We start from the raw sequence: 27,284 nt of genomic DNA on the forward strand, positions 1-27,284 counted from the left end.
TTACAAAAAGCTGTAGACTCTTCCTTGAATGCAAATGGCCTAAACACTTTTATCTTTGAATTTACTTGAAGTTAGTCAGATATCAGATCTGAATCAGAATCAGAAATACTTTATTGATCCCCGAGGGGAAATTACCATAAGACCATAGCAGTTACCATTAAGGAATATTACGAGAAGACAATGACACTAATAAACACAATTTAGAGGAAGTCTGAAAAATGTTTTCCATATGTGAACCTGCAGAAGCCATGTTAAAATATGTGTGTGCGCATGTTCATGTATGTGTGTGCCCCACGATAAGCACTTTGATCAACAGTACTCTCTGAGTTTTTTTACAAGCTAACAAGCTCATTGCCAACATGTTTTAGCACAGAATCGACAGTTCCAGTTCCAGTCAAAAAAAATGTCACTCACTAAAAAAATAAAAGTGGTGGAAGCCAACTGTTGCTTCTCTATGGGCCGGCAACATTGTTGTTTTAATAGACTTTGATTGTGTTTTGATATTCCTGAGCTGCTGAATGTGGTGGATCCAGGGAATAACTAATCCTTCTCTAATGATGATGGTGTTTTAATGAAAGCTTAATGACACTCTTAACACCCTGGTGTACATACTATCAGTGTCTGCCAAAAACAGAGAAAGATGAGGAGAGAAAGAAGAAGAGAGGGGGGTAGTATAAATATAAAGAGGGACATAACTATAGACATATTGGGGTGAAGAGTCCTAAAGTGCCCCCTTAAGCCTCCCAATTTCTACAGACACTACTATGAATGGCGTTGCTTTGCCTCCCATGTAGTTTAACTCTTTCTATTCATATCACAGATACTTAAGAGAGTTCAGTGCTAGCCTCATAATAAGCTAAACAGCAGGCCAAATGGTACATTATGTTTAAATAAAATTGTATGTCAATGAACCGGTTCTTGACATTTTTGACTGGGGATATCTTAAAAGACAGTTGCACACTTTTTCTGCCCGTACCTTATGAAGGGAATGTGCATCCTCATCTGTGATTGTAGACAACATAAATTTACCAAGAGCTTCAGTTTGGAAGTATGATCTATATTAAAACGACAGAAAATGCACATCAAGTAGCTGTTCACGTACACTGGGCATGCACGTGCCAGTATAAACAAAAAAGAAAAAAGTATTACAGACGAAGAACCACACCAGAAATTTCTTTTGCATGGACCAACAATGAATTGGAACTGTTACTGAAAGTAACACAGTAGTTAAAAGCGAATGTGGCGGCGGAAAACAGTGAAACCTCTGTTTTTTTTGGCCATCCGCAAGGTGCAAACGTAGCAAAAGGTCTCCGTTTTAAAACAAAAATGTAGCAGTGTGGATGGCCCCTCAAATAAAGCAATTTGTTGAAGTAATAAAAAAAGTCACAAACAGCACTTTCAGGGAGTTTTAATTTACTTTATTTTGTGAAACATCCTGCTACTGCAAATCTGATGGAAAACATTGTTTAGGACTATATTTTCTTCAGTGCAACAGAGGGACGTATGTGTGACTGTGTATTGTAAGCGTCTTGTTTTTGAAAAGAACATTTACCCTGTTTTTTGCGGGCCTACCTGATTGCCACATTGGTGTTAATGCCAAGCAAGAAGACGGAGAGTGGAGCAGTAAGTTTTGGCTAATCTATCATTTAGATTATGCTATGTATAGATTGTGAAGAACTTCATAATGAGGTTTTAATAAGGACAATGCTCAAAAAGAGCAAACCCACCATTGGCCTGTTACAAATTTCTTTTTTCGCTGTTTAACAAATAATTATAACTCATTTTAAAAACAGAAAACAAATGACTAACATAGCCCAAAATTGTTGTAGGGGAAAACCCACCGGCTTTGTTGTACAACAAAGTTATGTCTCAGCAGCGACTGTGTATGAAACAGTTCCTGATACAGTAACTGTTCTTTTCATACACAGTCGCTTTGTGATATTTGAAATGAATACATTTCTATAACCCAAATCATACAGTGCATCTATACTTTACTTTCTGATAAATGTCACACCTATTTATTTTTCTGAACTCCTACTTTTGCTCAGTCACTCCATTCAAATGAGCCTTGTTCCACAGTCCCCAGAGCCTAACATGAAGTATTTGCTAGTTGAATTAAATGTAGTTATAAGTACTAAACTTATGAAAGAATGTCACTAATTTGCAAAACATGTTGATTCTTGCTGCAGACAGTAGCACATGTTAAAAATCTCCTACTCATAATCAGGGATTTGACACTGTTTCCAAATGTAAAAATTCAGCCAATACTAAAAGGATAACACCAAATATTAATTTACCCCATGCTCCATTACCAACTTCTTTCTTATCACCAGATAAAAACACACTTTCATGACAACCTAAAATTTGTGCTCTCCTTCCATCATTGTAACATGCTTTATACAAATTGGCAGCATGGTCCTCAATAAGTCATAGTACTCCTATGGCCCCATGTCATTGGCAAATCCACATGGCATTCCACCAAAGAAAATGCAAAAGATTTGTGCAGATTTATTTAGCTTCCATGAGAAAATATGCTTATTGCACCAATTGCATTGAACTGAGCTCATGTCATGCCAACTTTGACTATTGTAAATACTGAATTGACTGGGCCTAACAACTGTGCTAACGATCTTTAAACTTTTAGGAATACTCCATACAACATCTATCCCTACCTATCCCCGTAAATGTATCCCCTAGAAACATCATATATACATCTTACATCTCGTACAGACTCCTGACAGATAAATTATTCAAAGAGTTCCGCAAACTATGTGCAATAAAGTCACTATCAATTAATTTGCAGCTCCTTCTTTACCAGCAAGACAACCGCTCTCTTATTATCTAATGTTTTTTCTGTTGGATTTACAGTTTTATTTAATTTCACTTATTGTTTTTACTGCTATTGTATGTTACTTTTAACTTATATTTAACTGATTTATGAATCAGTTTTGATGCATCGGTGTTGCAAGTCAAATTTCCATGCAGGACATTAAAAACTGGACTACTCAAAATAATGAAGGGGACACTTAAATTATACATCAGTAGAGCCCAGCCGATATGGGTTTTTGGGGGTCGATGCCGATATTAAAGTGTATTTCACTTTACACATTATCTGCCATAATTTCAATGTAGCACATTCACATCTAGTTCATCCCTTTACCAGCACTCTTTAATTCTAACCAAAGCTACGAGAAACCATTTCTTAACCACCATTGGTATAAAACATGCCGTCTACGTTACAGTGATCTGCTATTGAATGCATCTAATACTACATGACTGTCTACAACGATTTAATTTAACTAGAACCCGAGCCATTACAGCTCTGACTACAGTGTTTCACATCTGCAATGTACAATCTAAAAGTACAATAAAGTCTGTCAGCAGCGCATTTTTCAACCCCCAGCTACCGTAACATTAACCTGCTGTGAGCTGCTAGGAAGCCGGGAGAGTGCAGTGAAAAACGTGAGGGTTAGCGAGTCATGAATGTTTTCAGGAGAGGAGAAGAGACTTTGGTCTGTTTTTATTATAATTATTTAAGTCATGTAATTAATGTGACAAAAGACAGACTCACTGCTAACACAGCCCTCTGCGTGGTTCTACATGCTGCAGGCGAGCTGGCTCCACTACGGTAGATTGCGGTCAGCTGATTGTTTTCTTCTGTGGTTTTTGTGGTGAGGCAGTGTTAAAAGGGGAGCTGCAGCGCGCCGTCTGGTGGGCAAACTATGCAACACTGATGACATGAGTGAAGGATGTGACTCTGTTTATTTTTTTAATAGTCATGTATCTGCTGTTATAAACGGCAGATGCCGATTAAATGCAATTAGCTCATATCGGCCGTCCGATAAATCGGCCAGGCTCTACACATCAGATCTCGATGAACAAAATAGTTGGAAGTTTTACATCTTTACTGTACATTGTACATTGTATAATTCGCTGATAACAAACTGATGTAACAACAGACCGTGGAAACCAAAATCACCAACTGTGTGAAGGCTTTATCCAAAAGGATATTGGATTCAGGTCTGAGGAACGTGAGGGCCAGTCAATGGCATCATTGCCTTCACACTACACTGGCCACATGAGGCCGGGCATTGTTCTGCACCACGAGGAACCCAGGGCCCATTGCAGCGTAAGGTCTGACAAGGATTTCATCCCAGTACCTAACAGCAGTTGGGGTACTTTTGGCTAACATGTGGAGGCCTGTGCAAATCTCCAAGGATATGCCTCCCCAGACCATCACTGACCCACCACCAAACCAGTCATGCTAGTTCCCCACGGCATCTCCAGACTCTTTCACGTCTGTGACGTATGTTCTCAGTGTGAACCTGAACGGTAAAGAGAACAGGGTACTAATGGCAGACTTGCCAATTCTGCTGTCCTCTGGCAATGGCAAACGAGCTGCACAGATCCCACTAGAGGACATTGGACACTCATGCCACCCTCTGACATTTACTTCAGAAACATGCACCCCAATTGCCCGCAGGAGGTCATTTTGTAGGGGTCTGGCAGTGCTCCTTCCTGTTCCTTCCTGCACAAAGGAGCTGATACCAGTCCTGCTGCTGGCTTGATACCCTTACCCTAGTGTAATGTCCATCTCGTGGTATCTCCTCTGTGCTCTTGAGACTGTGCTGTGGGTCTCACAGCAAACCTCCTTCATCCTGGAGGAGCTGCACTACCTGTGCAATCTGAATGGGCTGCAGGTACCGACTCATGTTACCAGTAGTAGCTGAGGACACCAGCAAGTTTTTGCAAAAAGACTTAGATGTAGCCTGGTTACCCTGGGGTATACATTTTACCAGGTTGCTTTTGTCATAGTTTAGGTTTACTGGGCTAATAAGTTGTCTCATTTAATTTGTTACATGGCACAGTTTATCAAAGGACCTACAAATATATGGGGACAGGGAAGATATAAAAAATCAAAATCCATCAATTTAGAGAGAAATTATCTAATGATAGAAAAGCAATTGTGTGTAAATGTGTATAATAGCAATGCTTAGAAAACTGCATTACATAGTATTAGCTCTCAGATAAAGACAATGTTAAAAAGGAAATATTTTGAGAATAAGAAAAATAAAATACTGTAAGAGCATATCTCTAAATTTGAATGAGAAAAGATAACGAGGTATGGACCCAGTCAGAAGTTATCAGATGCTAATAGCGTGATTTATTCAGACTACAGAGATGTTAATAAAGAGGTTGTGGCCCAGAATTATTTCCTCTCACCAGGAAATGAAGAAAAAGCCCCAACACACCAGAGTTACGCACAGCAGTACACATACTGTAGGCACACATAAACATACATGTGAATACACAGGTCATGCCACTCGCAATTACTTCCACTTGACATCGTTTGAATATGGAAAGCCTTAGTAGCATGCTGTACAGTGTGCAACCTCCATAGAAAAGCCAGGTTAAAGCAGAATTAGCCTGACACAATATCCATGGTAATATGGAGGAACATATATGGGAATACTGATTTAAATGTCTTTGCATTATAAATGTGCTTCAGAAATGAACTGATGCTGGTACTGTATCTGCTGACCTTTATGCTTGTGACCTAGAACTGTGAGTGAACCTATAGTATGCATGGACTGTATTTGTATGCTCTATGTGAAATATCCAGCAGAGCATAAATCTGTTAGAACTCCATACATTATGAATCTGTTCCACAGTTCATAAACAAGAGAAAATTCATCTGCATGGTTAGTCACCACTATACAGCTAAGAAAGAAAATTACTTTTGCAATTTGGTTTTGGGATTATTTCTGCTTTCCACCATGTTCATTAAAGGTGCTACACACTTTAAGATTAAGTAAATGATCATGGCGCTCCTGAAACTAAAATCCTTTGCATATTATCAAAACCAGAGTGAATTAATTATGTATTTTTAATTTAAATCATGTAATATTATATTGTTGGAAAAAGAAGGGTATTTATCATTTAAGGTTATTTAGCAAGAGAAGGTTGTTCCCACTCTCTCCTGAGCATTTCAAAATGTATTTACTACTCCTATTTACTGCAATTAAAGAGACCATTTTTATCCTCAAAATAGACATAATTTGTAGCCACTACATGCAACTAAGTGTTGGGTAGAAGGTCCTGTCCCTCTAAATCGTGGGTGTTGCATTATATGGTTTTGAAGCATTGAAGCATAAACAAAGCAAGCAGTGGTGTAGTGCTGTTTCACAAGAGGGCATCACTGCATTGCAATTATGGAGTGGGGTTTTAATCCCAGCAGTAGAAACAAGTGGATACTGTAGAGACTGTATTGCAATATAGGCAGGCTCACGGTTAAAGAGTCTGACCCACTGCAGTTGGTGTGTAAGCCGGAGGGAAGACATGCCCGGCTAGTGGCTTCAACTCAAAGTGGTGCTTCCAAAGCTGCTTATGGAGAGAGAGAGAGAGAGAGAGAGAGAGAGAGAGAGAGAGAGAGAGTCATAATGACACTGACAGATAGGGGAAATGAGTCAGAGAGGGATAAACACATACTGTTTGATTTGTCAGACTTTGTTCACCCCCAAGAGGGAAAGTCTCTTTACTCCCTCTGGTTGCAGTGTGAGGTTAAGTGTCCTACCCAAGGATGCTTCACTGTTTGTGTGTGTGTGTGTGTGTATGTGGCTGTAAAGACTCAAACCTAAGTCCTATGAGCCTGCATTTAAACAGTCTTAACTGCTAGACCATCTTGCAGTTCTGCTCAGGAGGCGGGGGTATTGTCATGGACTGGCCAATGAGTTCCCCTCTGGTCACTTTTCACATGTAAATGAGTGCAACATGATTGATGCCTTAGAGGTGTTCCCTGTGTGTATGATTCAGCAAGTCTTTCCGCCCTGCCTTTGATTCTGGCCATTTGGAAATGGTATATTGCCATGGAAGTTTGCACAGATATTCACAAACTACAGAGGAGTAATACACATTTCTTTAGTGATCCCCTGACTTTTCCTCTAGTGCCACTAGCAGGCCAGAGTGTGCACTCATCTTTTGAACAGCTACCAAATGGATTGACACAATCATGTTTCCCAATGTGTCCTACTGACATTTATGATCCTAGCTCCACTAGGACGAGGTCGACATTTGTTGTTTTGAGTGAAATTTGCATGGATTAAAATTTGGTTCAGACATTAATGTCTCCCTCAAGATAAAATGTAGTAACTTTAATGATTAGCTGTGTCAGTAGGTTAAAATGTCAATTAACACTGTTTATGAGAAAATAATTTATTTTATGACTAAATACACCTACCTTCAGCTATACTTTCTCTTTACTGTTAATTAGCAAATGTTACCATGCTGCCCCGAGTACGTACTGCACGGTCCTTACTTGAACCAGCAACCTCGGGTATGGTAGGTGGACAAGCTGACTGTTGTCTTTTGTGTTATTTCCTCGCAGTTGCAATTTAATGTTAAGCATATTGGAATGTGCTATATAAACTCTGTTGCCCATTTATTAGGTCCGGCTACGTAAAACTAATGCAGTCTAATGCAACACTCCTGCAATAAATCCTACTTTCATTAAGGTTATAATGTTCAATTTTAGTTTGGACCCCTTTTAGAGAGGTGCTGACACAACTTTATGGTTATTTTGGAGGCTGTAGTTTGTTGTTCTGTACCATCATGTTGCACTAGGTTTCTACTATCTTATTTCTGACATTATCAGCAATATTTAAGTTTCTTTTTTAAGTATGTTGCTCAAGGACATTCCACATGTTTGGTTTTCTGTAGAGTTTGATGTTGGGCACTGGAATCAAAGCCAAGAATCATAATGACCACATTGGAAAATGACCAACATGTACATGCAGGAAAAAGGAGAGAAGATGAGAAGAGAGGAGAGGAAAATGTCTTTTACAGCTGCCACAGCCCTATTGCACATTCAAATTTGAAACTAATTTGTGTGCTGAGGGGGGCACAAGGTAGCATGGCCCTGGTTACAGCAAATCCCAGTTGGATAAAACACTTGCATTTGGCCAGACTTAAGTGTCTTACTCATCCCAAATGAGCTGCAGGGAGCAAGGACCAGAAAAGATAGAAACTAAGAGAGAAGCAGGGATGGAATTAAGCTTAATTGGCCAGAAGAGGCAACCGCTGTGAAGACAGAGGTTTTGGTTACTAATTTTGCCAGTGCTTATTGCAATTCAATCTAGTACACTTTGAGGGGAGAGGAGACTAAACCCCATGAAGGAAAAACAGACTTGATATAGGCCACTGAACAGTAAAAGGGAGAACAATGGCTCAGGAGAGAAATTCTGAGAATATCAAGTACCAAATCTCACCCATTGTTCATGTATGCAGTCATCTTTTTTTGTCTCATTCTGTCCCATTGCTTTTCTTTATTCATTATTGGGATAAAGAACCTGGAATTTTAATTTTTCTATGCACTTAGTCTATCAAAAGTGTTTTTATAACTCAACCTCCTTTGAGATTGTCTCTGACACAGACCTAAAGCTTTGTTTGACAGTTGATAACAGTATAAACTCAAGTGCCACCTATTCCGACATCAAAATGTCTATGACGAAATGTTTCTCAGCAAGCTTTATTTTGAAAGTCTAAGCGCATATTTATTATTGCTAACTTGACTTCAGAGCTCTGCATGTGCAAAACTGACACTATAGGGGTAACTACAGCGTCATAGTTTGATCATTTGTAAATTGTCATTATCATGTTGTTAGTCTAACAAACATGGATGGGAATTTATCTAACAAACTAAACTGAGCAGAAGTGAAAAGCAAAAAACCTCTAAATGCAAAAGCTTTTTGGACTGTCTTAAAAAGAAAATTACTATGAATTGTAAAATTAGCAGACAAGGGGTGATGTGAATTATATTGGTTTGTTGGAGGCAAAGGTGGCCGTGTGTCGTGATGTTGTTATGACGCCACAAAACGTCATGTTGGGAGGTCGAGGTCGAAGCAAATGAACAAAGACCACATTATGGGTAAAAGGGGTTTTCACAATGCCTGATGGGAATCTCATGATTTGAATGAATTTTAGTGTTCAGCAGCCAAGCTTGTTTATTGCTTAACATGGGCTGGGCTTATGAAAGTGCGTTATATCTCAGTTTTCCATTGGATTACATATATCAAAGAGCTAAAACATGCACAGGACATCCAATAATATAATACTTTAAATGTATAAGTAAAAGGGGTTACAAGCATATAAGTAAAGTGGTTTCGAAAACCACAAGTTTTGGCCATGCACATCCAATGTATTCAGTTTAAAATGTGTCTTTGTACTATCAAAGCCCGCCGTATTAGGTTTTTACCTCTCTGTCTTTACTATGTCAATTACATTCACAATTCTGTTTATTATTCCTTCTGTTTTTTGTATGTAAATTCTATGACATCACAGCACTTAATAGTTACACAAGCTACACAAATAAGTGCATTGCAACTCAAAGCATAACTGAAGGTGATCACTTTGAGTTTATATACATGTTTGAAAGTCCATAACCACTGTTTTATTGTGAGACTGTTCTATTCAATCTGCACAACCGGATTGAATTCTACTACATGCTTTTTTGTTTTGAACCTCGCTGCTCTTTAGCTAGCAGGCCAAAAAATAAAGCTGGAGATCAAGCCGTGCCTTACCATAAAGCAGTAAGCCTCTGCCGCGCGCAACAGAACTGCTCACGGTGAGGCGTTTGTCCTCCCACAGTTTTTAAATCTGTCTCATACACAATGTATGAAACTTTAAATTCTGTGAGCACCCACTGTTTTACAAATGTTGGAAGCCGACGGAATAATCTTATCATTTTGGCTTTGATTTTCATCCAGTTTTGTAACGTAACTCTGCCGTGACCATTGTGAATGTGTCATTGTTTGCACCTTTCCTATATGCAAGCAGACATTAATAAATCATAAGGAGAAGCTTTCAGAAGCTTTAACCTGTTTTATTGTGAGGCTGTGCAGTAGCTTAGGTTGGTTTGCTACTTGATTCTTAATCTGTCCATTCGGTATGGAAATACCATTTACCTGAATACATTTTATCAGTGAGGTCAAAAAAGGCAAACATATTAACCATATATCAAAATGTGAACAACATATAAGAGATATTCATGGATTTTAGCAATGATCTGCATCAATCCTCAAAGTTCTTACTCTGGCACTGCCTATCCTCTTGGGGGAAAAGAAATTTCAACAAACTGCAACTGGCTTGGTTTAGGAACAGCTGATGGTATCCTAAAGGGAACCCTTTCTGTTTATTTTTCTTTTTTATAAATGCGTTCTCCCATGAAGGATGACATAATTATGGAGAACAGTTTTATTCGAGTGAGCGCAAGCTGCAACTATACAAAAGTATAAGTTCAACATATGTTAATATCATTTTTTCTTTCTTTGGATAGTCTACCTACTGAAACAGATTCCTTATAGGCAAACCATCTATTTTCAGCTCTCTCCTGGGCATAGTGAGGCAGTGAGACACAGATGTTCAAATTTCCCACTGGACTCTATTCTTACACACATGCACATCAAAATGGCACACAAAAACCTTCTTCGGGTGGAGAAATTGTCTTGAGAATGGCAATAATTATGCCAGTGCAATTAAGCAAACACGCTCCAAATAAGCCACATCTCAATTCGTCACCCTGTTAAATCTGAAAATCAACAGGACCGAGGCTGGCCTCTGTAACACCATTTACACTTTCCTCTCAAATGAACCTGAGATACTGCGTGGAAGTGCATGCATGCTTGAGCAAAAAATAAACAAGAGTGTAGAGGACTCAGTTATGCAAGCATGCAGCTGATTCACACCGCGGTATGATGTTGGTTTTGATGAGCAATGAAACTTGACAAATGGAAACTTTGAAAATTAAAAAAAGTGGGAACAGAAAACGAGAGGGGAAATGTGTTTGCACATGTGTGCATTGGTAAATGGAGTAAACAAGGAAAACAAGTGTAGAACTTTGATCACTTGTGCTTTCTACCTCTCGCGCTGCCTTTCTTCGTGAGTCTGCAGTGCATCTTTGTCTCTCCGCCTCTGCCTCCTGCCGCACGCTGTGATACAGTGTGTGACAATACAAACACCTCATTCTGTCACTGTCGCCGTGCTAACAGGCTCATTGGACTGCCTTGTTATCCAACTCAAACAGTGAGACCCAAAGAATCCACGGCACATTTCCATAATGTTATTGACCGAGTGCCGAGACGCGACGCTGCCTGGAAATATACGCACAACACCCCGTGTTATTTGCATGTCTATTACCTCAGAAAACCACGGCTCTCGACATGAGGCAAGGAGAGCCAATTTGAAGCTCTGCTGCACATCCAACATCCCCCGACCACCCACACTCACACCCACATACAACCGGCAACACACCAGAATTGCTGCAGAAACTGGAGAGCAAAGCATTTTGGGAGACAGGAAGTAGTGTAATGAAGGCCAACTCTGTCCTTTAGTGGGTTAAACAGACACACTTGACATGCTTGATGGATCAGCCGTGAAATAGGCTGGAAGGCAAAGTTCAGCAAAGCCACTGTGACAGGAATTTCAAACAGGATGTACTTGTCTGTCTTTCTAACATGATGTCTGGCAGCTCCAGTGGAGTTTAGATTGTTAAGGGAAGATAATAGGATCGTGTATGACACAGGTGGCAGATTTAGCTGTTGTGACAGTATGAGAGGATTATACCACAGAGTTTGAGGATGTGAGGATGTGGGGGGGCTGTATGATGTGTACTTTCAGCATGATTAAAAACACAGATTATAATGTACATTTATAGCTCATGCGCCTCAGTATTAGAACACTTGCAATCAAGAGGATACACCACTATGTTACTCTGCAGGTTACTATATTTACACAGTTAATACAAATTTAGTCCATGTACTTATCAAAATACCTACTTATGACATTGTCGGGGCTTTTTTCTCTTGGCTTTGGATTGGAGACTTCAGAAAGCCTGTATTACAAACTGGAGGTATGGAGTTTGAAAGGCTGCTTTTTTTCTTTACTTCTTCCAAACTAAAGTACGAAGTTAGTCTTTAAGTACTGCTACCTATTTTTCATGTTTCATGTTGTCAACGGAATCTACCCATGATGTTGTCTTAAGGTGTACTCTGACAAAATACAAGGCAAATTTTATAGAAAGACATGAATTTACCGAGGTTTTATGAATCCACTTCATAACATACAGAGATGAGAAAAATAAAATGCAGGCAGACTGAAGGATAATAACAGAAAGAACTGAAGCTCCTGGTGAGTTCTGAGATCTGTCAGAGGCTTACATGTCTCACACACACACACACAGATGTATGCATCAGCCACACTCAGAGTCAGCATGCGTAACAGAGTTAAAAATGCACTTTATTAATTCTTATTTTCAATTTGTATTTGTGAATTTTATTAATCATTTAATGGTTTTATTTCATTAAGTGATTTTTATTTATTGTTATTTTTATTAATGTTTCTTCAGGAAATGACCCTAGCTGCACACCATCCCTTCTGTACCTCCTAAGCTTCCGAAGCCAATTAATGTGTGCGACTGTCTTCTGCATGAGCCAAATGACTTGTGGAAAAAAGTCATCTCTTGAGTCGACCCCCTTCATGCCCTAACCACACCTTTTTCAAATGCAGATTATCCATATTCAGTTCTCACAACCTGAGATCTTTATTTTTTTCATATTTGCAGTAGTAAGGTTCTGGGCTCTCATTTATAAAACTGTGCGTAGAAACCTCACTAAAATTGTACGCACGCCCAAAAGCCAAAAGTGGAGTACGGAAAATAATATTCAGACTTATAAAACCGTGCGTACGCACACTTGTAAGCAAATTCCCTTTATAAATCACAATCAACTTGAAATGTGGCGCATGTGAGAGGTCAGTGAAACGCCCCTCATTAATATTAATACGTGCTGACTGCATGAAAAAGAGGAGACAGAAAAGCTGCAAAATGGAATTTAACTCAGTGTGACACTGACGTTCCTTTTGGTGAAGCTGAAGCATGTTGTTTGGTGGGTAAAAAACACGTAACGCTTGTGCACTGGAGGAAAGAGGGCACCGGAGCTCCACCCCTTTATACCCGATCTGCAGGAAGGGGCGTCCCTCTTGATTAGTGACGTCGCTGGCTGGAGGGGGACTCACATAAGCAAGACAGGATGACCCAGGTACTAATTTGGATTCCCCCAGTTTGAAAAGAGATTAAACCAAATGCATTCTGCTTGTGTTTAAACATTTATTTAGGCTCCACAAACAGTCCACTCACTTAACAAGACTGCAGATGAGTTAAAATAAATATGAGTTGCTGTAAATGACATAATATAGAGTTATATTTCTATAATGTGTTTTTACAAGCAGCCCATCACATGCACACGCTGGCGCACAGCGTTTGGCTCGAAAAGGCAGCAAACATGTGAGAACAATATATGAAACTATGATCTGACATTTGCTCGACTGACGCACTGAAAACGGCATCAATTTAAATGTTCACCTTATTTATGAGAATAAATTGCACTGCATGCAAGTATTAATTAAATGATTCCTGATTACACTGTCCAACATATTTGAGGCGTTCTTTTGCAGAAACAGATATCTCCGTTTGTGTTTATTATCCTAAATCTGGATCTTTTTGTGCGCTGCAAATGATCTTACATTGTGTGTTTTTTTGCGCACTTCAGGGAAAGTCAATCAATCTTTAAGCCTTTAAGCCTGTAATACTCAGAGGCAATATTTAGATTTATTTTACACAATAGTAAGCCTATTCATTTCAAACCATTTCATCCTTCTGCCATGTGAGTTGCCCTTTCTCATTTATCCTCTTTATGTGCGAACGCATGGTTCAGAGTTTACTTACAGGACGCACATTCTCCCTTCATATATTTTTTTTTTTTGTATGCACTGTTTATAAATGAGACCCCTGGTCATGTCATGGTATGCCTGGCCCATACCTACTACCTCCTTTTTTATAAATGTAGCCTAACCTAGACATTATTAACATTAGTTGTGCTTTAGTTGGCACAAGTGGAGACAGTAGAGAACACAAATGACTGGCAGTGACTGTTTTCCAGATATGTTCAGTACCAACGTTTTTCCAGAAAAATTCAATTAAAAGGTCAGGTTACGCTGATAAAAATTTAATCCAGGTGGCTGCTGTTAGAAAGTAGTGGTATATAAATATATATTTAAGGATACAGTATTCAACAGTACCCTTTGACAGCAATAAAAATTTTAGGGCATGTTTCCAGGCAGCCTAACCTAGATTTATACAGTAAAATATTCTGTAGATAGATAGTTTGATTTCAGTGTTGAGGGGCCATCTAAAGATGAAGAAGAAAAAGAAACAAAAAAATGTGGTTTGAAAACACATACGTCAATAAATAAAGATGGAGATGAAGCCTTGCCATACCTTAAAGCTTTAAGCCTCTGTTGGGCTCAACAGAGCTGCTCACGGTGAGGCGTTTGTCTTTCCACAGTTTTTAAATGATACACAATGTATGAAACTTTTATTTCTGTGAGCAGTGAGCACCCACTGTTGTACAAATGTTGAAAGTCGAAGGAATAATGTCACCGTTTTGGCTTTGATTTCCATCCGGTATTTGTAACATAACTCCGCCGTGACCATTGTGAATGTGTCATCGTTTGGTATCCCTGCAGCAGACCTAATCCATTCCTATCTGCAAGCAGACATTAATAAATCATAAGGAGAAGCTTTCAGAAGCTTTAACCCCCATGCATAATTCAGCCTGTTCTGATGCTAATGCTACAGCTGCAGCTCCCACACTCAACTGATCAGTAGTGTCCCACTAAACAGCCAATTAACTGTAATGAATCCAACAAAGTCCAACTCTCAGCAGAATGAACAGAGAAAGTACTGAAAACCGTGTGAGCTAATTTCTGATGAGAACTCACTGAAAGTTTGTTTTCACCTTGAAATAAGATGAGGTCAGGAATAGTGTGAGAGTTTCACTTCTTACTGAATCCCCCTACTCTGAGCAGCATGAGAACTGTGTGGGCAAACTCCATTTGTTATCTTGTTTAAATTGAATTGAAACAACTTGTAAAATTTGACTTGATGGGATGCTAAGTGACTTGTCACTTTGGAATTGTTGTTGCATGGGTGTGACCACTTGAAAAACAGTGTTACATAGATACAGGGGGATAGCAAGAATGATTAAGTTGATTGTGTTACTCCACTAGTGATGTCCAAGCAGCCTGCAATAAAACATTTTCCCCATGGATGATGAAAACCAAACTCTCTACTCACCATGCAATAATTTATAATCAAAACTCAGGCTTCAAAAATCCCAAAAGTGAATACAGTTGTTTTCTAAAATCATCCAATATTAACATATCTGGGGATACAGCCTAAAATATCTAAATACTAAACCCCTCAACACCAATTCACTCTTTCATAATCAACTTCAAGACCCTTCATGCAATATTTCTGGAACGGTGCCCTAAAATGTTTATTGCTGTCAAAGTGTACGGTTCATCTTTATGGATGAAAGATACTTTGTTACAGAATAATAATTCAACACTGAAACTCTTGCTCCAGTCTATGTTGCCAAGCTGGTCGGCAACTAAGCCGTGTTTGCTTCTCGCTGACCCGCCCTTCTCTGCTTCTGATTGGCTAGTAGTCCAACTGCGCATGGGCAACTCCCAACAAAGATCATTTAGAAACAGGATGTATCACTCCATAGCAAAAATGAAGCCTTCAACACACAGGATGAAAAGAGGAGCTGCAGCAATGTGCAGTATGACAAAAAAGGTGTTTTTTTTTATCAAACCATATAAACCTGTTCTGGTTCAACCCCTAAATAAGATTTTGAACCTGAAAATGAGAATAATACCACCTCTTTAAATATTAATTTATATACCATATACTAATTTGAAACAGAAGCCACGTGGATAACATTTTTATCAGCGTAACCTGACCTTTTTATTGAATTTATCTGCAAGAAGTTGGTACTGAACAAAACTGGAAAACAGTCACTGCCAGTCAATTGTGTTCTCTACAGTCTCCACTTGTGCCAACAAGCATGATGAAGGGTTTATGGTTGTACTCAACAACACTTGGTCAGTGTTCTTGTCTGATGAAAGTTCCAAAAACCAAGACCAAGTATGGAGAAAGATTCTATAAGTATTGTGTAGTAAAGAAAGTCAACACTTTCCAACTGGAAAAGCCAATGCCAATGAAAATAATCAGCACAGCAATTACGTTTCCACCAAAACCTATTTGGCAAAACATTTTCTAGCACATAAAGTAAGTCTAGGAAACAGGGTTGGACTACAGAAATACCTATTTTGTTCTTCTTTCACCAGAGAAAAAACCCCAGCAGCATCACACATTCTAACATCAGACAGAGGACCAACCGCTGCTCCATTCCTCTATTCACATTACCATGGCTATGATTGTCCATATAAAGTGTGAAAAAGATGTCTTGTAGTAAACTTGCATTTGAATCAATATGCTAATGACTACATGTTCTATTCATTGGGTTCATATGAATCCTGCAGAGGTTTCTAAGTAACAGAAAGGACCCAGTGAAAAGACCCACCTGCCAAGCAGTTCAGAAATTAACACGGAGAAATCATTTGAATATTCTCTGTTTGGCTACATCAGAGGGGGGCTGCGAAAGAGGTGCGGCATGTCAAAGGTTAACACAATTACGCTATAACAGTCATAAGCGCAGCCAGTGGCGTGTAACATCAAAGAGACCACGCAAAAAGAGCAATCACATGCTGATGACATGCAATTCTCATTTGTTAAACACAGCAAGGGGATATGGAAAGAAATCTGTGAAAGACAAACCACACACATGGCAGCTACATCCAAAGAACAGAGGAAATTGCTTCTCTACCAGGGGCAACAACTTGGCAAAAACATGAGGTGTCTGATAAGAAAAAGGTGCCAGAAACAATTATTTTTCTCTTTTTGCACAAAGGGAGAACACAGTGTCTATTTCCCTCTCGCGGTCTGCTCTGTCATGAGCCTGGAACATGGCATGTCTTTCAGGCAGATAGCCACATTGTCATGATGAACAAAATAAGCATCTGCACCACTAATGGCTCTGCTCCCAAAGGGACTCCATAACCCCATCTATTTGTGAATAGAATCAATTCAATATAGTATTATTTCATCTAGCATTCTACACAACCTTTTTCCAACTTAAATCTGAATAAGGCTGCATTCAGACTGACAGTAGCAGACAACAACACAGCACTATTATTATTACAGTTTTTCTCAATTGATTACACGCTAACACTGGTACTTGAGACACAATGACCACAACCTATAATTCATGTACCAATCCCCTGAACCAGTTCTGCTAAAATACAAGCACATTTCCTGCTTTACACATAGATTGCTGTTCTAAACCCCACTTCCCAATTCTCGTTCGTGTTCACATGGAACACGCTCCCATTCAAAATGCTAAACTTAAATTTCATGCAATCCACACTAACTCCTCACATGGGCAAACACATCTTGCACATTTTTTCAGTAGGCAATCAGAAGTTTAGCAATACTGTAAAAAGACCACAGGTGCATGCTAGGAGTGTGCAACATTGAGAAAACATCATATCAAGATATTTTCTGGGATTTTGTCGATAACGATAATTAGACGATAACAAGCACTGGGGCGGGTTGCCCCCACAATTAAATATATACTAAAGATGACAATGGGCTAAATTAAAACTCCTTTGTTAAAGCAAAATATGTCTGGCACAACATGGTATCCAGCTCCTCATACAGCATACAAGGCTGTTGGACGGGACAGGGTAAAAAAAAAAAAAACAGAAGAGAGAATACGGCATTGGAGTGTGTGGATGTGAATGGCTGGCAGCAGAGCAGGGCAGAAAGCAACGGGTCAGCAATATGCCCTCAGTTTAGCAGTTGGCTGGTTTAGGCCTGTTGTGGACAGCTGACTCCTGAAGCTTTCCTTTAAATCAAGCTGTACTATTGTATTCTCCCAATTACACTGCTAACCAAGCTTTTACACAATAAACCAAACAAAACAAAGTGACGTTTTCACAGTCACTCATTTAACATAGACTTTTTCTGTTGGCACTGGTCCAGCTTTATACCAAGTTTCAACACCACTATGGGGCAAGCTAGAATATCCGAGCTGTGGCGAGAATAAATGAATGCTACAGCAGCACGGTGCATATCAGACCAGATGAATGCTGGAGCAACATGGAGTAAACCTGACAGCAAACACCTGCCGATGATATCCAACCAAACACTGTGGGCTCTGCAGGAATCAGCAGACAACTTCTTTCTCTTTTCATTTGTACAGCGCTACACGAGACATTCACATGAAACTAAGAAACACATGAAAAACCCACTATACATATACCCATCTAACAAACACTAGCAGGCTTGCAAACATACAGTACACACACACACACACACACATCTTCCATCTATCATCTATGTATGCAAAAGCACATACTTGAATGCCTACACACATAGACCACCCACGCCTACACACTGCCATGCACACACATATACATAACGTACTACCTAACAGAAATGGGGAGAGATGTATGTTTGAGATGGCAGAGGCTTTGATTTGCTTCAGCTGTCTCAGCAGGCAGTGTATGACAACACAGCAGTGATACAACACCACAAGGAACAATCAAATTAACAAGCTGAGGAAGGAGGAGGAGAGGGTGGAGAGAGGAAGACAACAAAGCCCAAACAATAAACTGAGAGGTGGGGAAAGTCTGGGGAACATTATACAGGGCCCTGGCAAACACTGGAATTACATTTACTCTAAACAGCTCTTCCACTGGCAGCATTTCCACTGGGGAACACTCCTGACAGTTTCTTGTGTCTTATTTTTCCATTTGAAAAGGGAGATGCTGTTGACACCACTGAGAATTGAGTGGGTTTTAAAGCTCTTAAAACACCAACGGCCTGAAAGGTAGACGCATTTCAAGCTAAGCAAAGCAGGTGCAATGCAACAGCCTTTTACACAGAACAGCGGGAAATGCTTCAGTTCTTGCAATGTAAGTGCACATTAAGTGTGGGAAAATGGCCTACATTTCAGTAAATTGCAATGGATTGTTGAGGATGTATTGTATTCTTCTTCTTCTTCTGTGTCTTGCCACCAGGAGATGCAGTGATGTTCCCGTTAACATACAGGACAGCATGTTTGATAAGGCAGGTTTTAAACAACACTGCAGTATGGTCACATTCTAAAACTTATTTTTTTGTAGTAGAGGGCTTTTGAGAACACCTCCTTGTAGAAAATTGCTTCATTTTGAATGGTATAATGGTGCCACTTACTTTATTGCACTAATGGATCCAATTTCCATCTTGACCCAGTGAAGACTCATTTTAAGACTAAGTTGAAGAAAGGCAGCAGGCTGTTAGTGGTAATCAACGCGGGCCACTATCAGGTCAGGCGTGGTTTGATATGTTCTCATTATGCCCATACAAAAAAAAGAAGCCAGGAGCATTTATCACATAATGGAACATAATTTCACATGCAACAAATTCACATGTGCACACATGCAGTGTGTGATATATTCCATGTGACTGTTATATTTCAGATATAACAATATTAATTCCACTTGAACATTTTGTAAGGGACTTGAGTTTAACATGTAATCTTATTTGGTTCCACATATGATGTAATAAAAACATACATGATATAACATAATTTCACATTTCAACATTTCATATGCCTAAGGTATGATGAACTATATCACGTAAAAACTTCACTTGTACACGGGAAGAAATTAAAGAAAGACAAAAGCGAGATTTTGTGGAAGGCCAGTTGTTATAACCTTAAGTCACTATTTAAATAAATAATGTGTTAGATTTTTATACAGTAACATTAATGTAAATGTGCCATGCATTCAAAACAGCATACTGTTGACAGCTCTGCTGCTTCCTTGCTGTCTCTTCTCCTGTCCAACAACAACAACAAACACATGAATCCTAAAATAATCAAGATTAACGTTACATCAACTTGACTAGATATGTCACCGATGTTTGGGAAGTCAGTCCCCACCATTGATTTTGATGAGTTTCTCGACAGCTTCAGTGATGTTGTTAGGTTTTTAATGTGTTAAAATGTGTTTTTCTGACCAATTATAGTGGTGTTTATGGGTGGGTATTGTTAGGATTTTGTTCATAATGCTACTCTTAATGATTTGGTTCTTTAACATTACACTTATTGATTATTTTTCATTATAAAATGCTTTTTAAAATATTTATTAATAATAATAATAATAATATATACAGAACAGGATTAGAATTTAATATTTTAAAGAGAACTAAATGAGCAGCAACCTGTTGTCACTATATACATATGTACTATTTCTACATATTTATATATACATTATTATATATACATGTTTATGCTTGTTGAACAGGTGTATTGATTAAGTATTGGCTTTTTACTTGCATGGGTGTTATTGCGCTTAAAGTAACAAGTGTAGTCAACTTTGTGTGTGTGTGTGTGTGTGTGTGTGTGTGTGTGTGTGTGTGTGTGTGGTGTGTAGGAACTTATAGAGTTCTGGGATTTCAACACTTTGTTGTTCACAATGTGACCTTAGCATAATGACAGAAGAAATCGAGTGTGTCGATAGTGAGTTTACTGCGTCCTTTCAGATTTTAATGCGTCACAGATGCAGGAGGCGTAACTATCAACATCCCTGCAGCTTCCAGCCCGCCTATAGCGATGACAACACTGACACCCAACGCTACTTTGGGGACAGGTTCCAGAGACACTGCAATGTCCTTCCCATTGGTTGTATGGACAGTAGCTGGATTTGTGGTGTGTTTAAGCTATAAAACAGCAATAAGCAATAAGCTGTTATAAAAACACTGATTAGATTTCTAAAATCTGAGCAGGAACACTGTTCCCTCCAAACTTTTACTCCCAGAACGCCGTTCCCCTGCATTACCCCCCATTTTTACTACTGCTACTACTAAGGGCAGAGATTTGATTATTATTATGCTGTCGTTCATGGACATTGCATTGTGACACCGGTGAGAAATCTGCATCTACTGCACACATACAGAAGGAAATGTAAAATTGTGAAATGACTTGAAAGATAACTGTATTTACGGAAAAATAAAGGAAAAAACAACCCAAAAAAGTAATCTAATACTGGTCAATTTCCAAAAAAAGACCTGTAAAGGCTATTTGAGCATTTTACTGTCTACTTAAGTTTAGTGATGACAAGTAGAGAGAGCGAGGTCATTTGAGCCTGTGGGGAAGTAGAGCCACCTCTTGTTTCTCAGCAACCATAGACAAAATTGCTCATGTGACCACACATTTTTCATTCAGTCATCCATTTTACTCATCCTGTGACAAAAAGAGGCCCATGGAATAATTGATAAGCACATTTAAGTTCAAAAAACAGTTTTTGCCGTTCAAAGTGATTTTTTTATGTTCAAGGAGTCCTGATTCTTCTCTGAACAATGACAGGTTTGAGAAAATCTTACGCATGTGATAGTGCTTTACGAAGTTAAAATATGAGGCTATACTGTTAGCGTGACATTAACTCTAAACTGCTGGATGACATAATTTTGTTAAAATGGCAGGGATGGGTCATTTGAACCAAAAGACCTGGGGGAAGTTGAGCCAGCTATTTTACTGTAATTTTACATTGCATTCTAATGCATCATCAAAATGACGTGACATTATGCATTTTAGACCAGAAACCATCATGTCATGCTTCTATAAATGGAACACAGACAGGCTTTGACTCCTATCATGGGTTTGGACAGAGCAGTAAAAAAATGGGATGTCAATTCATCAGGTGTCATGGGACATGACGATCAGCAGGATGGCTTTAAAGCAATACATTGATATGAAACAACTAGCAGACATTGCTGCAATGTTTCACTAAGTGCAACTGAATGTTGGGACCTGGCGTTTGAGTTTGCACAATGAAATTATACTTATGTTCCCGACCACCATGTGGCTCAACTTACCCCTCATTTGGAGTATCCAAATTGATTATTCACAGGGATGCACAGCATCCTAAAATATAAGTACATTTTTTATACATTTTAGTTGGAGACATTACTGTCATGTCCTCACTTTAAAGACACCTCAAGTAAAAACTGGCTCATCTGACCCCGCTCTCCCCTATACCACATTGCAACATTGCAGTGTTTACGACAACAAACCTCTTCTAAGACTCTTGAGATCTTCTCCTTTCTCTTATTGTAAAAATGTCAATTTGGTAACCTGCCAGAATAGAGCAGAGCTTCTCACCCCTGAGAAGATATGTTGTCCAGATAACAAAGTAACAGCAAGATGTGGATAACCATATTCTACATTGTTTTAGCAAGAGAGGAGACTGAAAACACACTGACACACACACACACACACACACACACACACACACACACACACACACACACACACACTTTCTTCTGTATTTTGTCAATATGTTTTATATATAATATGTTTTATATATTATATTTATATGTTAATGAGAAAAATTGGCTAGACTAAAATGCATGCCATATGTCCTGTGAATCTTTAGCGGTTAGGTCTGGATCAGAATCTGTGGGAATGGCGGACTTCGCCACTGCCAATGAAAAAAAATATATTGAGATGTAATTACTGAATGTAAATGTAGTTCTCAGCCTGCATCTTGACCTGCTGTAAAATGTTGATTCCCCCTGGGGATTTTATAAAGCCTTATCTTATCAGGAAAATTCTCAGGTGTTTTGATGAAAAAAAGAAAAAAGAAGTCTCATAGTACAGTAGGAGAACTGTGAGACACTACCAATTCACTTTAATCTTTAATCAAATCCTGATAGAAATTGCAGATAGATGCGTGATGACTAGAAAATACTGGTAAGACATTTCTTCTTATTATTAATTTTACTTACAATTTTCCAGTAACATAATAATTGAGATTTAACCTAGGCTGTTTCTGGCAGTTGAATAAAGTACAGTTGATATGAGTAATGAGGTGCCCTTTCACATCTTCTGTTCTTCCAAGCTGTATTAGCACCAGGGACCTGCAAGCATTGCTATTGGTGAGAGACTAGACAGCCAGCATCTGTCTCTCTCTCCTACTTAAACAGCCTCCGCAACACACACACACACACACACACACATTCACAAACACACACTCTTCACACACTTACACATGCTCACACAGCAGTCCAGACATCTGCTGGGGCTCTACTGGGTCTTGCCACTGTGGTGCTGGGACTCTTACAAGGACTAAAGATACTTCGGCGGTAATGACACGTCCCTATTGGCCAGACCGGGCTGAAAAACAGGAAGTGGGGACAAGACTGAGGGTCGGATAGGTCGTCCATCTTGGGAGGCTGATATAAATACAGTAGAGAAGAGTCACAGAGACACGGAGATATAACGTCCTCTTCCTGAGGCCAAGGTAGGAAATGTGAGTAAGTTTCAGGCATTGACCAGTTTCCAAAGAGAGTTGTAACTGAACTGAGACCTGCTTAAAATGGTAATATTAATAATATGATCTTTTATTAGAGAGTAGTGTCTATTTCCAACATAGTCTGGTGGAGACTCATTCCATCAGAATTTCTAAATGTTGAATCAAGAAGCAAGGTAGCTTGTACAACTTTAATATAATTGTGATTTTCATTGTTTTGGTGTATCATAGTGGGGAACAGTAACTTGATGTCAGGTGCTCTAAAGTGCATACTGTGTTTCACCATAAATCAGGACTTAGTGTAGACTTCAAGGATTTAGTTATGAAATGTGGATAAACTGTAAATTCAAGGTAGTGATCATAATATTTCCATTAGTATACATTATATTGTACAAGACCTAGTTTTCACCCGGATTATAATACTTATATATGCGCTATAGTATTACACACAGTTGTCAGACAAACCGACAGATGACTGTAGCGTCATAGGTTCTGGTTAATCCTGTTTTCACATGTTTTGGTAAAAGATTTGGTACAAACATTTCCCCCTTGGTGTCCCACTGGAGGGCTAAGGGGTATGTGCTGTTGGTTAGGTCAGCTACTGTAGGGACTTTAGTCCTGATGAATTCAGAATGAGAGCTGTGTTTGAAGTCTGCTTTGTAGTGGGCTGAGGATTTAAACAAGGATGTGTTATTTAAAGACACAATATTGAAGAGCAGCCATGGAGAGTGTAGATGATGTTGTCCTTCAGTGTGCTTTTTATCCCCGTAACTGGTATTTTGTCACAGCAAACACAAAAACATGGTAAAGTAATAAAGTAAAGCATAAAAAAAAGTGTACAGTGGTTTTTGATTATTTCTTAAAATAGTGTTTTAGTATAAAGACTGATCAGTCCAGACATTTTGACCTGTGTTCCTAAACTTAGTTAGGTAGAATTTGGATTTTACACATAAGCCACATACACTCACCAATTGCAGGGTCCCCTCCAGGGTTGAGAGTGACTCTGAAGGCTTGATGCCAGGTGTGGCGGCGAGGGGGAGCGTCACATGGGTCAATGTAAAGCAGAACACCTCCAAAACCCAGCTCAGACAGTAAGGATAGCTAGACACACAAGGTACAATGAGTAAGATTCATACTCTCAAAAACACAGAAATACGTGTAAAAAACAGCAACTACTCACACCTATGCGCCGAAATTGTTAAAATAAACTTTAACCTGGAAACATTTTGGTTGTTTTGAAACAAGATGAAAACAACACTGACATATTCTCAAAAAAAATACCAACTTACACATATATGACCAACAAATCCTGAGGAAAATATCTGGCTCTTTAGAGGGTAAATGCTTCACTATGTTCACCAGCTAGTGGCTAACTTTGTCTATCCAATTTGGTGCCGGGCAGGTAGAGTACAGATAGTTTATCAGAGCATCCTTTTGTTGCAGGAAACAGGAGTGATGAAATCAGTAATGAGCAAATGAGTGGGCCAATCAGCTTATAGAACACCCCACAGAGCTAAAGGGAACTGTAGCATTGGATGTTAAGACTGCTAAGACTGCCCCTTTTCACAAAAGACATTTGATCCATTGTTAATATAAAAAATGTTGATTTGTGCAACTTAACGAATAACTACTAAAAAAAATGCAAAAAACACAAAAAGGAAATCAGATTTTACTACTTATACTTATTATATTAGCATAATAATAACTTTCACTCAGCAGCGATCAGGCAGAACCTTGATGTCTTATCCTCATCTTCTCTGTCTAGTCTTCTTAGTCTTTACTTTTAACCAATCCATGAGTTTAGACGCTGACTCGATCATGTTTCTTTCACATAGGAAACATAGACAAACTTAGGTCTGTTGTGTCAAGAAACCAAATGGAGATGCTAACACATGCTTTTATCTCATCATGTTTGGACGTTTGTGATTCTCTTTTTACCTGCCTTAATAAATCTTCTGTACACTGTTTATGAAACAAAGTGCTGCTGCTATCCTCTTAATGCGATCAAGCAGATTGATCTGCACTGGCTTCCTGCTACTTTTAGAATCTGTTTTAAAATTCTGGAGCCCTACATGGCCAGGATCCATAGTGTATCTTGGACCTTCTGCACCACCCCACCAAGAGCCGAGCTCATAAGGTGTTATGTGCTACTGCCTCATGCCAGTATTGGATTTTTAAATGATTTTGAAAGCACACATATACATTATATTTTTAGTTTTGCATGGATCACATTTTCAGTGATGCTCCTCTGTGTGATTGTCTCCTTTCTCCCAAAAGGCATGTGTGCACGGAGTGGCATGCAGTGGGTAGTAGTTGTATATTTGTCAGCTTGTGTGTGTCTTTGCAGTAAATGAATATGAGTATGAAAGAGGTGCAGTTCTGCTGTGTTTCTGCACTGTGCTTCCCAGAGATCACCTGCCAGTCAAATTCTGTGCATCAGTACTGTTGTGTTGTTCTGCTTAGATAGAACACACCACAACTAAACTATTTTCTGTTCTGTTATAATTATTATTTGGCATCCCTCTTTATTTAAAAGTGTCAAACCCGCTACAATGTTGAATGCTTATTGTCTAATATTAATCACAGAAAGAAGGTTGACTTATCATCTTTCTGAAGTAAATATATTTTCATATGACTGGTTGATTTCCTCATGATGATGAAAGGTCACACTGTGTTGCTGTTTATTTAGCCAACATCACTGGGGATAATAGAGAATAGTTTCTGAGTGGGAGGAAGTGTGCTGCAGCTGCCACTATGCAGAGCAGTATTTCATTGTTGTCCACAGGAGATGTAGCGTCCTTGTTTTTTATGAGCGTAGATGACTATTTTATTGAATATGTGACACCAGCCACGGCCATTCTCCCCTCATCACAATTCTGTCCTTCACTGGAAAACAGGGACACTGCACATGCACATTCACAGTGACACACACACACACACACACTTATGTGCACACCGAATATACATACACAATCACCCACTTACAATAACACAGCAGAGAGATTCATGTGTGTGCAAGCAAGACATGTGGTCTGCACACCCTCATTCATTTCCATGGAAAAAACTCTTGCTGTACCACACTTGCTTTCATAAAAACATGGTTACCCCAGACATACACAAACATACATGACTGACATTCACATGGACATGTTATAATTATACTGTAACAGTGTTTCTCAGAGAATGACAGCATACTGTGGCCGTGAAGCCAGAGGCGGCGGCGACCAGGGAGAGGGTTGGGGGGTGTCTCTCAATTTCTAGTAGGTTATTTCTTATTCCACCACTTTTATTCTCCTTCATTCTCCACCTTATTTGAGTGTTTTACCGTTTACTGACTACATTTACATTTATTCGTCCAAATATATCTGGGCGGCCACTAAAACACCTGGCCTGCACAAGTAGTCTATATGTGGGAAGCACATATATGATTTATTTGCAAATAACTGCAGGAATATGACGATATACTAAAATAGGATCATATTGTGCTCATACACTGTGATTCTCAAATGAGTTGGCATTTTAATGGGACCAAAATGAGTAAAGCTAACACTGGCCCAACACGTGTTCCGTGTGTGTGAATGAATCTAGCTGTATGTATTGGGCCTGCAATGACTGTCACACACTCATTAGTGTGAGTACAAAGCTCATCAATCATTCTTCCCCATTTATATGTAAAGGGCGATCATTTCTCTCAGCAGCTGACACATGGAGACATTATGAAGCACACCTGATCAAATTTGTCACAAACTGTGGGCGAGGAGGAAAAATGGGTCAGCAGCCTGTTGCTGGAAGGGTCCCATGTGGCAGGAGGTGCAGTCTGATATAATGGATGTATAAAAGTCTAACTGTGTAAATGTAAATGCAGTAAGTTGACCTTGCTTTAAACATTTCCTCTCCTTTTTTTTTTGCTAACCTCCACTCATTCCTGTTATGGATCATTAGCCTGTCATTTATCATTAACCTCAGATTCA

The 27,284-nt window shown here is 39.1% G+C and overlaps 1 protein-coding gene across 1 annotated transcript in view; it reads right to left on the reverse strand.

Annotated features, from left to right (window-relative positions):
* The window catches only part of LOC119901248 (inactive N-acetylated-alpha-linked acidic dipeptidase-like protein 2), a 755,283-nt gene that overhangs the window by 234,236 nt on the left and 493,763 nt on the right, over nucleotides 1–27,284 (reverse strand). Inside the window, exon 8 of the mRNA XM_038716832.1 lies at nucleotides 24,282–24,414. Within this exon, the coding sequence (XP_038572760.1) occupies nucleotides 24,282–24,414 (133 nt within the window). The remainder of the gene's footprint in view (nucleotides 1–24,281; nucleotides 24,415–27,284) is intronic.

Source organism: Micropterus salmoides, unplaced genomic scaffold (assembly GCF_014851395.1).
Source record: "Micropterus salmoides isolate LMB-PRFRI ecotype aquatic unplaced genomic scaffold, ASM1485139v1 Ms_hic_scaffold_13, whole genome shotgun sequence".
Classification (NCBI taxonomy): Eukaryota; Metazoa; Chordata; class Actinopteri; order Centrarchiformes; family Centrarchidae; genus Micropterus; species Micropterus salmoides.